Below are 12,575 nucleotides of genomic sequence, written 5' to 3' on the forward strand. Positions count from 1 at the left end.
GGTAACACAGGCAACTCCAACAAACCCAATGCAATGGCACTTCATGCTGGCCACCTCCCAAGCCAAACTGCCAACATTGACAGGTAATAACCTGAAGAGAACGCCATCATCCATGAAACGGGCATCTCAATGTATGTAGTGTATGTGCGATATTAAAGTCAGACAACCAGTCCTCCCTCTCCTATGTCAACCATCCCTCATTCCCACAATTCATCGCATTCAAACCTGGAATGCCCTTCCATTCGTCGATCTGCCAATCGTCTTGTAACTCTGATACTGACCATTGGCTCCCATGACATCGAACCTCTGCATACCCATAGAATCAGAGGTGAAGCCGCTGAAGTAGTAACCGATAACAACAACAAGGTAGGTCAGCATCAGGATGCTGCCCTTGAAGTAGTTGCTCTTTCCTTCTCCATACATGTAGCTCAACAAGAACACGCACAAGATAACCGTCACCATATCCCACTGAGGGAACAGGAGGGAGAAGGTGTACAATGCCGGATCACCACCGGTAGGAACACCTGGCCAGAACGCAGAGTAAAAGACGAGCGCGGGGATCTGAAGCAGGCAGACCTGCAGAGCGTAGGCTGAACCAATTTCCATGGACAAGGCGATGTTTCCGTTCATAGCGAACGAGATGGCGTTCTGTACAGGTTAGTGACTGTTCATCAAAAGAATGGGCGAGTTGGAATCTTACCAAGAACTCAGTCGTGTTGGGTACAAGAGCAAACAGGGTAATACCAAGGAACTTTTGATCAATCGAAAAGCTCTCCAGGACAACATCCACAGTATCAACCAAAATCTCAGCAATGATGGCGTACAAAACAGTAGCTCCGAGGAGGATCACAGCACTCTTGGTACGACTCCAGTTGGGGGCATCGTGGCCATGGCTGGCATGAGCTTCAGTGGCAGGGGGCTCTGTCTCGGCCTCATGGTGAGGTGGACGCATGGCAGCCTGGGGACGAGAGCCTGCACCGTGGGCTACAGGAAGAGCAGATGGCTTTCTCGAGATACGCTCACGGGAGGCAATAGTAGCAGCAGTTGCGGCAATCTCAGCCACCTCGCGGGCGAGGAGCTTGTTGTCGGCATCGCTGAGACCAGGAACGTGAAGGGCGGAGCGAGCAGGCTCGCCGCCGCTGGACTTCGGGGGCACAACGTGTGGAGTCGAGGTAGAACCGTTGGAAGTAGACAGCACCTGCGTGGCAGTAGAGCCTTGGCGAGACAGTTCTTCGGGCAGTCCAGACTGCTTCAGGGACTGGCCAAGGATGCGCTTGTAGAGGTGAGAATCGCGCACATCGTTTCCGCTGGCATCGGCGACGACCGGAGCATGAGCCTGAGAAGGTCGAACGCTGGATGAATGCATTGAATGCATGTGCTCCTCGTGTCGCTTCTCGTCAATCTCGGCGTTCCAAATGACAGCCGCGTGCGTTCGAAGAGTGAACCAGAGACCAATGAGGTACGAGAAGAACAGCATGGCTGCAGCCATGTAGCAGTAAGGGCGAACTGCTTCAAGGTAGAATCTGTCGCTAAGCGAAGGAGCCTGCGAAAAGTAGCAACGACGACAGTCTCGGCCGCTATCCCCAGAGCCGTAGTCCTCGCATTCAGTGCAGTTAAGCTCGTGAGTTCCGTAAATCTGGTAGAACAGAGTTGGACCAAAAGCGCCAACCACGGCAAACAACAACATAGTAGACGTAACACCGGCAGACCGGGCGTTGAATCGTTGGGTTTTTCGCTTGAGGGCACCAAAACACATCGAGATACCAGGCAGGAAGAGGATACCGGCAAAGATACTGCCCACGATACTTCCCTCGACAAGCTGACCCTTGCCTTGGGTCAGGGCAACACAGTACAGGAACACCTCGACCACAGTTGCGAAGAAGGCGTTGATGGCGGCACCCACACCCATCGAGGATTGGGCTGAGATGGAGGCAACGGCCTGTCCAATGAAGTAGGCCAGAGGAATAATGGACAAAAGACCAGCAACGAACAAGAAGGCGGGCGACGTAATGAAGCCCTCCACGTGGAACACGCCCTCGAGAACGAGCCAGTCGAGAATAACGAAGCCAACCACCACCATGAGGTTGATGAGGAAGATGTTGGTTCCGTCCACCGTATACTTCCAGTATCTGGAGCCCACAGCACGGTAGGTGCAAAGCAGGATCGAGGACGTCGTAGCATCATCGGACCGCACATATCTAATGTCCGTCTCAAATGACAATGCCAGGGGGTGTCGTCGTAGGTGGTCGAAGAGCAGGAATGTCGCCTTACCCATGGGAATCCAAAACACCAAGAACCAACAAATGCCAGACACGATGATGAGCGAGGGTGAGATCAAACAGTAGAAGAAGACGAAGAAGATGACCCGACCAATGTTCCACTGGCCACGACCAAACAGTCTCCGCTTGATCCGAGGAGGCAGCTCAGAACTCTCACCGCGTCGACCGCGGCCGAGCAGGCTCTCAGTCTCACTGGGCTCAGAATCAATGCTTCTCCTCGAGCGCCCTATAATCGAGCGGTTGCGATCGGGTCCGAAAAATAGTCGTCCGTACTCAAGGTCTCCGCTCTGCCACTGCTCGTACTCTGAAATGCTGCGGCCTTCATCTTGATCCTCATCCATGTAGGCTTCGTCCTTCTCCAGACGCACAAACTTGCCAAAGGGGTAAAACAGATATCCTGCAAGACCCCAGAGGATTCTTCCATACTCTCTCCCACTAGGAGCAGCAGAGAAAAGCAGACAGGTTATGGCGCCCAGAGCTGCCAGAGAGGCCATCCACCAACCGAACAGGAGAGTCCAGAATAGGTTGAAGGCAAGGAGCCAGTTGCTCACTCTGCCACCCGGAGCCGAGTGAATATCGGCTTGGGCAAACTTTTGAATCGAACGATCCTTCTTGTACAGCGCAGGCTTCCATACACGGATACCGAAAGGATGGGTCTGGTTGATGGCCTGCTGTCGATCCTTGAGGGTGAAGCTTTCGGCCTCGCTAACCTCACCATCAGACTCGCAGTCGACATGGTCTTCTAGGTCAAGCTCTTCTGCATGAGGTTCTTCGTTGTCGGCGGCGCTATCGGTGGGATCTTCGGTATCTTCGTTGATATCATCGTCGTCGTTCTCATCGTTGTCGTCTTGGCGCGAGTGGACGCGGGACAGCTGGGTCGGGAGCTGTGGTCTGCGACGGTATGTCTGCTGGCGCTCAGCAGCGTCGGCCTCGACCTCGTGCGCCTCGTCGTCAACAGAGTAGACGCCGCCGCGATGGGGCGTCGAGGATGGGCGTCGAGGCATAGGGGGCTTTCGAAGTCGGGTGACGGATCGCACTCGTTCAGGGCCCTTGGAGGCACGCGATGATTGAGAGGGTCGAGATGATGTGCGTTCTTGGGATGATTCGGCGGGTTGAGGATTAGAGCTGGAGGCAGCCGGTCCGCTTATCGAACCTGGGAAGCTAAGATTACTCCTGGGTCCCTACATATTTGGCGAGAAACCTACCATAACCCTCAGGCCTCCGTCGCATTGTGTCAGTGGACTGGAAGCTCTCGGACAAGCCGTCGTCCTCGGCACGAGTTGTAGACTCGGTTCGAGTAGGAGGATTGCGCGTGTCTGCCGGAGACGTCGCACCAGACGAGTCGCCCGGGCGCGCAGCTGACGAGCTTTCTCGCCTCGAGGGATCCATGGTGAATGGTGACACTGGGGCCAGCGCAGGTCGACTGAAGGATACACGAGGTTGTCACGATGGCCTCGCGTGCTTTTGTAGGACGGAGGAGGCAAATAGAGACAGAGCACGAGTTGCAAAAGAATTTCAGATCAAGGTTATGCCTGTCCTTGAATGACGAATGGAAGTGGGAATGCCGAGCATGCCAATGTTGCGATGCAGCGCCGAGATACCGGAGGATGCGATGCCCAAGCGACGAAGATCCGGGTCGAGTTGGGTTGCGTTGGGTCTGGTGATTTAAATGAGCTGAGCTGAGATGTCGGGGCTTTGCTTTGTTTTTTGCCCAACGTGAGGGTATTATTAAAAAAAAAAAGAGGAAACGATAGACGGCGTCGCCGGGTGAGAAAACTGGTCTCGGTGTTGGCTGCTGTCTGAGACTGCGAGGAACCTGCCAAAAAACCACCACAGGGAGCAAAGACTTACGACGAGCAGGAGGATGCTCGAAGCTGATGATGGGAAAGAGAGAATGAACAGCTGAAGGCGGGTCGAGCTATGGCACAAAGTATCAGCGCCGCTATCCTGCCCAAGGCAAGGAAGGAGAGGTCGGATGTTTACCTGCACAACACTACACAAATCAAACGTACACAATGTCAATCCCCAAAACCTACTGCACCTAGCATAGGTTCCTCTGCTTGACCCACAACTGGCCAACCTTGCTGCTCGTGATCAGCTAGCTTACCCAGGACAGCCTAGCGTGTCTGGCTGCCCATTGCGCGTGCGCCCTGGTCCAGTGGAGGCAACGTCATTTTGCAACTCCAGGAGCTTGGTTGGCACAGACGCTGTCGTGCAGCTGTTGATGCGGATTGATCGAGGAGGAGATTGAGAGGGCTCAAAGCTGTGCCAGAAGAATTGGAGGATGCCCAAGTAGAATAGCAGAGCAGCCAAGCATAGAAAGGGCCGCCATTACCGAGCCGCCGATCAAGGCTATCATGATGTGACCATGTCTAGATACCGTTGGTGTCTCGATCGACAAGGTTCAGGTGGTGGGGTATCGCCTGCACCTCAGACTTGTAGTTGGAGTGCTGGGCTGGGCATGCTGGGCGTGGGTGCCGTGCCCCGGCCAAGAGGTGGGTGCCTTGCTTCCCTACCTGCCTACCCTAGACCACCATATCCGGAGCTCGGCCCAACATAATCCCGACCACATGCAGCTGCTTGCGCTCAAGCTGGCCTGTGCATTCGCCTGGGGCTTACGAGACAAGCTGTAGCCTTGTCATCGAGCTCCAACCTCATCGCAACCGACCCAGTCTCCGATTTCCATCATATCCTCCGCCTTCACTCCCATCCCGCCCCCTGCGCAAACCACGCGAACACCCTATCCTCGCTCTACGAATTATCTACTTCGACATCGTTTCCCTGACGTCAAGGGAGCTCCGCCAAGATGGCGCTGGACGCGTACTACCACAACAAGATCGAGGCTATGAAGCTCGAGATCCTCAAGGGTCAAGCTGCACTTCGTCGCCTCGAGGCCCAGAGAAACGACTACAACTCCCGCGTACGATTGTTGAGAGAAGAGCTGGGTCTGCTGCAACAGCCCGGATCCTATGTCGGCGAGGTTGTCAAGGTGATGAGTACTAAGAAGGTTCTCGTCAAGGTGCACCCAGAAGGCAAATATGGTAAGTTTACTCCATACCCTTCGCCCAATCGATAATACTTACAGTTTGCCCAGTCGTCGATGTATCGGATAGTGTCGATATCGGAAAGCTCACACCCGGAAAACGAGTCACTCTTTTGTCTGACAGCTACAAACTCGAGAAGATGCTTCCATCTTCGGTCGACCCTCTCGTCTCCCTCATGATGGTGGAGAAGGTTCCAGACAGCACATACGACATGATTGGTGGTCTGGACCAACAGATCAAGGAGATCAAGGAAGTTATCGAGCTTGGTCTCAAGCACCCCGAGCTTTTCGAGTCGCTCGGTATTGCACAGCCCAAGGGAGTTCTGCTCTACGGTCCTCCCGGTACCGGAAAGACACTGCTGGCACGAGCCGTCGCCCACCACACTGCCTGCAAGTTTATTCGAGTGTCAGGTTCCGAGCTGGTACAAAAGTATATTGGAGAGGGTAGCCGAATGGTGCGAGAACTCTTCGTCATGGCCCGAGAGCATGCTCCTTCCATCATCTTCATGGATGAGATTGACAGCATTGGTTCTTCGCGAGTAGAGGGCTCTTCCGGAGGCGACTCGGAAGTGCAGCGAACCATGCTTGAGCTGCTGAACCAGCTCGACGGCTTCGAGCCCACTAAGAACATCAAGGTCATCATGGCCACCAACCGACTCGACATTCTTGACCCCGCCCTCCTTCGACCAGGACGTATCGACCGCAAGATCGAGTTCCCCCCGCCCAGCGTTGAGGCTCGTGCCGACATTCTCCGAATCCACAGCCGCAAGATGAACCTGACCCGTGGCATCAACCTCACCAAGATTGCCGAGAAGATGAACGGTTGCTCTGGTGCTGAGCTTAAGGGTGTGTGTACGGAGGCCGGTATGTACGCTCTCCGTGAGAGGAGAGTCCACGTCACGCAGGAGGACTTTGAGCTTGCCACAGCAAAGATTCTCAACAAGCACGACGACAAGGAGGTGTCGCTGGGCAAGCTCTGGAAGTAAAGAAAACGCAAGAGGAGGCGCCTTTTTCTATCGATCTATCGCTATTCTGTCTCTGCTGGTGGTACATCTGCCGGGTCCGCAATGGGATCTGGTTATTCATAGATGGGTTGGGACATGGCAGCGGGAGGGAGTTGTAAGGATAATCAATTGTACCAGCGGAAACAATGATAGCCAAGCGCATTCGCGATTCCTTGCGTGCATGATTGAGTGACTGGTTGCTGTCAGCTTGCTGAGACATAGGGTCATTGTCCAAAGATGTCAGCTCAGCTTGAGGTTTATAAGATTGTCTCACGATAAGTAATACGCCGATGACAAGAGTAGCCGCAAGCGAGTTTGAGACCATACTAGAAGTCAGAGCTACCTGTACTTGAAAGTCGATGATATCTAGGACTGTTCCGGTAAGCACTCCTTAGCTCTTGATGGATAATAAGGGGTATATGTTTTGGTTCAAGAGTGACGTGAGTGACACTCGCAGCTGGCACGGAAACAATATCTTTTAAAAGCCCATATCACAAATAACCAAAGACAGCCATGGCATTGTCTTATTCCGCATCAGCTGCTCCATTGACTTTTGTGCAGGTTTCACCCAACATGTCTAGATCCCCTCAGGGTCCGGAGAGATCGCTCCGCTGACATCTGAGACCTAGACCCCGTGGAAGTTCTAGCCTGATGATTCAAAGGGACAATGCGCAAGCCACGTGTAGTCAGTTGTTGGAGCTTTTCCTTAACCAGGAGTGAGTTGTCAGCGCCTCCTAAGCCCTAGCCGTATGAAGCATTTCTTATTGAATAAAAGCCACCGGAAATACCATCACCTTAGGTTTTCCGCTTGTGGGTTTCATGTTACGAAAAAGCCCAAACCGTTTGACTCTTGAGCGTCATTGACTCGGCCAGAGCAAGCCACGGCGTCGGGGTCTAGCCTGCCAGACTAACCAGATCCCCTTCCCGTGAAAACGCCCACCGGCTGAGGATGAAGTTATCCTATCCCACTCGGGTGCCCCGATACCCGCTGGTTTCAGAAGTTTTTTCTTCCTTTTCCTCACGAGTCGTGCATCTGACGCTAGGTTCTGCCGCATTCCTTCCCGGCTGGAGTCTAACGATAGACGACGATAGAGCCATGCGTTGTCCCCATCTTGATGCAGAGTTGCCGGACTGCCGGCACGTGCCTCGAGCCAGGTCATGACCCAAGTCAACTGAGCCCTCCCCGGACCCGCATGTCTACGGCCGGGTTGTCCCCGGTGTTGGTGTATCTAAGCCAGAAACAAACCTGGCGGTGTGTAAAAAAGATCGGGGAGGCGGAGAACAGAGAGACACAAGCTAATTATAAGGGTGATGTGCTCATCATGACTGAGCACATGTGCCTCGAATCGGGACTATTGAGTGCCTGGTTGATAATGCACTCAGGGCCCGCATGATGCATCGGCCGTTGGGCGTTTTTGAAACGGCCGTCTGTTGGGAGGGACGCATATTCTGGCAAGAGAGTTTCTGCGTAGCATGCATATGAGCTGATCTTATAGCAGAGAGGTAATTAAAACTAGATCTCGTACTGTAGTTGGGTGAGATAGATCTCCCAGCCACTTGACTAACTAGTAAACTCTCGGGTATGTCAATGATGAGACAATTGTCTGAAAGGGAAGTCGAATAATTACAATAACCGAGCTTTACCGTATATGACTGTAACAAGTTGCCGAGTGTGTTTTAGATAGTCGGGTTGCTACACAGAGAGTTCTCAGAGGGTACAATACGAGAGCATCACTCAGCTTTAGAAGGTGGAGGACACAAGTCTCGGATTTTAACTCGGCGATTATGACTACTATACCGACGGGACAATATTGATGACGTTGAGCTGCGTCCGAGAGCTCCCGTCGTGCTCGTCGTATGTCTGTCTCGCAAGCTGAAGCTCCCCTACGAAAGCTGACACTTTGACCTCCAGGCCCGATGACTTGGCTCCGCGATGAGCTGAGAACTAGGTTTAGGACTATCGCATCATCAAGGGACTACCGAACGGCAACGGAGGTTGCGAAAACCGTCAGCTAGTCATGCGAGGTTGGAGTCCTCTCTTCTCCCCCGCTTACTCGATCAGGAATCAAATCGTCCTGCAAGGTGAACCCTCATCTGTTCCCGTTCCGCCTTGCGGGAAGGGGATGGGGGGAACTAACCTCGTGGTGTTGCGAGAGGGCTTGCATGATCGGCGTGGCTGGCAACCACCAGGACCAGGGATATTGGAGGAAAAACCGCCCGACGAGGCAACTCTCAGGAGGCTGAGTGTGAGTTGAATATGTCATATTCAACAAGCCGCGGGCATCTCTTTCTTGTTTGATGCGTTGTCTCTTCAGCTAGAGCATACCCCGTCAGCATCTAGAACGGTCCAACATACGTCATTGAGGCAGGCAGGGCTTGCGACTATGAGGGGTCGCCTGGCTTCGGTAGGGTCTTCCGGACGATGTAGAATGCCATGTGGTAAAAATCCCTCCGCGTGGGGGGGACAAGAGGGAATCCAGAAATCACGCGTAGAGGAATAGGCGCGTCTAAGAAGACCTTGAACCTGGTAATTCACCATGACCCCAAGCATTAACAGACAAAACAGGCTGTTCTCTTGACCCTCGTGCCCCTCCCGCTCTCAGATCCAAGACAAGATTTCCAGGGTCCGCCTTGCTAGGGCTGTACCTGGCGTGGCTACGTTGGCCCCGCGAGGCGGCGTCTCGTGGCCCAAGTCTAGAAGGATGGGAAGAGAGAGGGAAAAAAAGGACCAAAAAGCTTGGAATCAACGCCATCGTTTCTGGGCCGGAGGTCTCTTGGAAACTGGCGGTAAAGGGCCACCAGCAGCGCGCGCGCGCGGGACGGGGGAGGGGGGGGTCATTGGTTTCCAGGGATCTTTGACCCGAGTCCCCGGCCAACTATGAAGGAGTTCCCACTTGAGCGGTTCCGCGATGATTTTTCTTGTCTTTTTCGTCTTGAAGTAATCATGCGTGTGCCCGTGTTGTACGAGGCCTTGAATTACCACCCGTCAGAAGGAGGCTCTCGCAGAGTGGCAGCTTAGAAAGCAGCACAAGCTGAGCGAGCAGGCGCCGCTGATCCGTTCGCCGACAAACTCGCGTGCAACACCCCAGGCTGATTTGATAATCACGTTCAAGGGGGGGCGATGATCTCAGGGTCCAGGCCCTTCGATGTGGATGACGGTGAAGCGATGTGTGAGTGTGTGTGTGCTTGCTCCGTCCGGCAAGGGAAGGGAAAAAGAAAGGGTGTGCGCTTAACGCTGGAGGGGGACAGCCTAATCGGGAACCGTAAGAATGGACGTGGGTGAAACGGCAAGCCCATCTCCGGACGAGGCTGTCGGCTCTAGCCCCAGGTCAGGCCTGGTTCGATATCGCGTGTGGGATGGGGAACGGACGAATTCGGTCGACGGAAAGCCAATGGCTCAATTGCTTAACAAGGTCTAAGAAGGAAGCATGTCACAAGCATTACATGAGTCGTTCGAGGGACAATGCAGAGAGGGGTTGGAGATCAATACGCCGAAGCCTCTGCAGAGACCAGTTACACGCACGAGAGTTGTCACGAAGAGTCGAGAACTTGCTGTCAAGAACCCCTAGGACAAGGCAGCACGTCAGCAAAGATTCAGCTCGTGATGGAGCTTCAGTCCTTGATCATCCTCTGGATCAAAAGGCTCACGATCTGGAACATGCCGTGTACCATCAGCCCGCCAAGATCCTGGCTTGCCTCAGCCCTGGACGCCAGAGCACAAGCCTTGAAACAGAGCCTAGTCAGAAAGGCTGGTCTAGCGGAAGCGTCAGGCGTTTTTGACAGGAGCTGAAGAAGGCACGTCCCACGATTCAGCTTCTTTTTGCTCTGAAGCATGGACCTTTCAAGTTGACTGAGATTGCTTGATGTCGTGAAACAGTTGCAAGGGCAAATCTCCCATCAGGTGCTGTCTCAGTATCTACGTCATGCCGAAGCCCCGTATCCCCATACTCTCATGCAAGACCCGGGTCCAGACCGTCAGAACAGCTGCCGCTGCGAGGTTGAACAAGAAGAGTCAACAAGGGGTTCGGAGGTTCAAGCTTGACCAACACCAAAAAAGGTTCTACAAGGTGTGACGCGAGAGAGAGTGTGAGTCTGGTCTATCTGCAGCGAGGATCATGGCCTAAAAAGAAGGAAAACCCGTCCGTTCTAGACTCTGCCGGGCCCCGGATGGCATTCTGCTACTGTACCCCGAGAGCAAGCTTCCGGGGGGTTGGGTGCATAGCCAAGCGAAGGGGGGACTTGAGTGGGCAGATTTGTGGTTTTCTATCGGAGAGCGGACAAGACGAAAAAAGGCGGAGCTTTCCAGAGCGTCATGGGCAAAATGCGCTTCCGAGTTCGATTGACGGTGGAAAAAAAAAAGTGTGAATGCGGGCCGGTGACGTTGGTAAAGGCGCCACGCGTTTTTCTGGTTGGACCCAGGGCTCTCAAAGGGAAAAACGGACCAGATGCACGCTCCTGGGTTTGACAGGGGGATCCTCTTTTTCCGGTGGACCCTGACGCCGCAATGACGATATAATGGCCAGGGGGGAGAGCGAGTTTGAGTGACAGCATGGGGACGAGGACAGGGGGGAGGTAGGGGGTTGGAATTCTCGACTCTTTTTGAAGAGAGAGAAAGAGAGGCATTAACAAAGAAGGATCTTCATGGAGGAGAGAGGGGGGAACAAAGCAGAATGATGGCATCCCGTGTGCTCAGTCCAAAGTTTAAAAAGTCATGTTAGTCTGGAAAAAAAGAGGTGTGGATGGGTGGTGAAGCCAAGGGGGTGGACGGCCAAGGGGTTCAAGCCTCAAGAACAATCAATAGAAGTTCAAGTTTCTCTTTCTCGGGGCCATCCGTAGGGCCACCCACCGCTCAAAAAATCCGGGTTAATTAGGTAGTAAACGGCGCAACTGGGGTTATTTTATTCTTCTCGGGTTGCGGCTGGAAAACTAGTCCCCGTGAAGTAATTACAGTAGCACGACATGCTCCCACCGCTGGACAGCCAGCATCCAATAGAAGCAGCAAAGGGATAAAGGGGAGAACAAGACAATGTGGGTGTGTGCGAGTGCGAACCTACCGATTTCAAGGGGTCCAACCCGTCCATGTTCCAAGGTGGTGGTGCATCGCAAAGCCGGACCGGAGAGAAAGAGAGAGCGGCAAGCAAGCAAGCAATTAGGCGACGATCTTTACTACACGCGATCCCCAAACCTGACCCCCTCCCCCTTTTCATCGATGTGACCCCAACGACCGTCCTCACCGGGAAGCCGTTGGTTACGGGACCCTTTTTCGCAAGTGCTATTGTCCCGCACGCCACCACCAGAAACTTATCATCATGAGATCGACAGGTTAGAATAAACACGAAGACCGCAGCGGGGTTATTCTGCGCAAGAGGACAATCATGATCGACGTCGGTAACCATTCAGAAGCTTCTGTGCAATTCTTGAAGCATTGGAAACGCTTGAGGGTTTGAATGGGAGGGTAGATCTTACAGCTGCTGGTCAAGCCCAGGTCCCTTGATGCATCTGAAGAAAAAGCCATCGGGGTAAAACAACCCGTGACAGTCAGCTTGATTGATTAAATTAAAATGGAATCATCCATCGCGAAATGCCTGCAACTGCATTCCCGAATCCTCGTCCACCCACCACCCCGCGTCCACGCCCTTCCATCGCATCCCACGCTGGGAGTCGAGCACAGGCAGCGTAGGCAAGATAGGGTTTCCCTTGACAGCTTCAAGGGATTCTTCCTTAAGCAGGCACCTCCCCGCTGTTGTGCCTTTTTGTGTTTTCTCGTTTGGTATTGCTGACGAGCAAGTCAGTAAACTCGGCTTTCTTGCGCGCGGCTGTCTGTAATTAGGTAGGTAGCTGGTAGATGCCTTCTCCTGCTCATACCTCAGCTTCTAGATTATTCACTGCCTCAACAATTGCCACGAATCTATTTGAAATCTATCCAACATCTTAAAACGTGTCAATTCCCTTCTCTCAAATCCGTCCGTGACAAAGCAGCCTTCTACCGACTGCTGCACTGATCCCCCCTGCTCCACCCCGCGTCATCGGCCGTCAGACGCCACCGTCGCCATCCCACGGTAACGGCGTCTTTTGGGCTGCCCCCCAAATTTCTATCGCCACCGTCTACCCGCCCTCTTGCGCCCTCTACGTCTTTCACGCCTTTTCGTCCCTCCTTCGCTCGAAGCACTCCTCGCCCATTATAAATCTACCCCTTACCCTCCATTATAAGCTACCTACCGTTCCTCGTCCATCCGTCACGTCAGAGCC

General features: G+C 53.6%; 2 protein-coding genes across 2 annotated transcripts; one reads left to right on the forward strand and one right to left on the reverse strand.

The window, feature by feature from the left end:
* Positions 1 to 219: 219 nt before the first annotated feature.
* Positions 220 to 3,668, reverse strand: MRS44_000198 (uncharacterized protein; the record flags this gene model as incomplete). The annotated part of the gene is made up of 3 exons (XM_046274296.2): positions 220 to 648; positions 701 to 3,432; positions 3,485 to 3,668. 3 exons carry the CDS (start codon positions 3,666 to 3,668, stop codon positions 220 to 222), a joined length of 3,345 nt encoding a protein of 1,114 aa, XP_046129680.2.
* A 1,417-nt stretch (positions 3,669 to 5,085) lies between these two features.
* Positions 5,086 to 6,308, forward strand: MRS44_000199 (uncharacterized protein; the record flags this gene model as incomplete). The annotated part of the gene is made up of 2 exons (XM_046272218.2): positions 5,086 to 5,320; positions 5,374 to 6,308. 2 exons carry the CDS (start codon positions 5,086 to 5,088, stop codon positions 6,306 to 6,308), a joined length of 1,170 nt encoding a protein of 389 aa, XP_046129679.1.
* Positions 6,309 to 12,575: the final 6,267 nt, after the last annotated feature.

Source organism: Fusarium solani, assembly GCF_023522795.1.
Source record: "Fusarium solani strain SB1 chromosome Unknown bctg00000000, whole genome shotgun sequence".
In the NCBI taxonomy this organism is placed as follows: Eukaryota; Fungi; Ascomycota; class Sordariomycetes; order Hypocreales; family Nectriaceae; genus Fusarium; species Fusarium solani.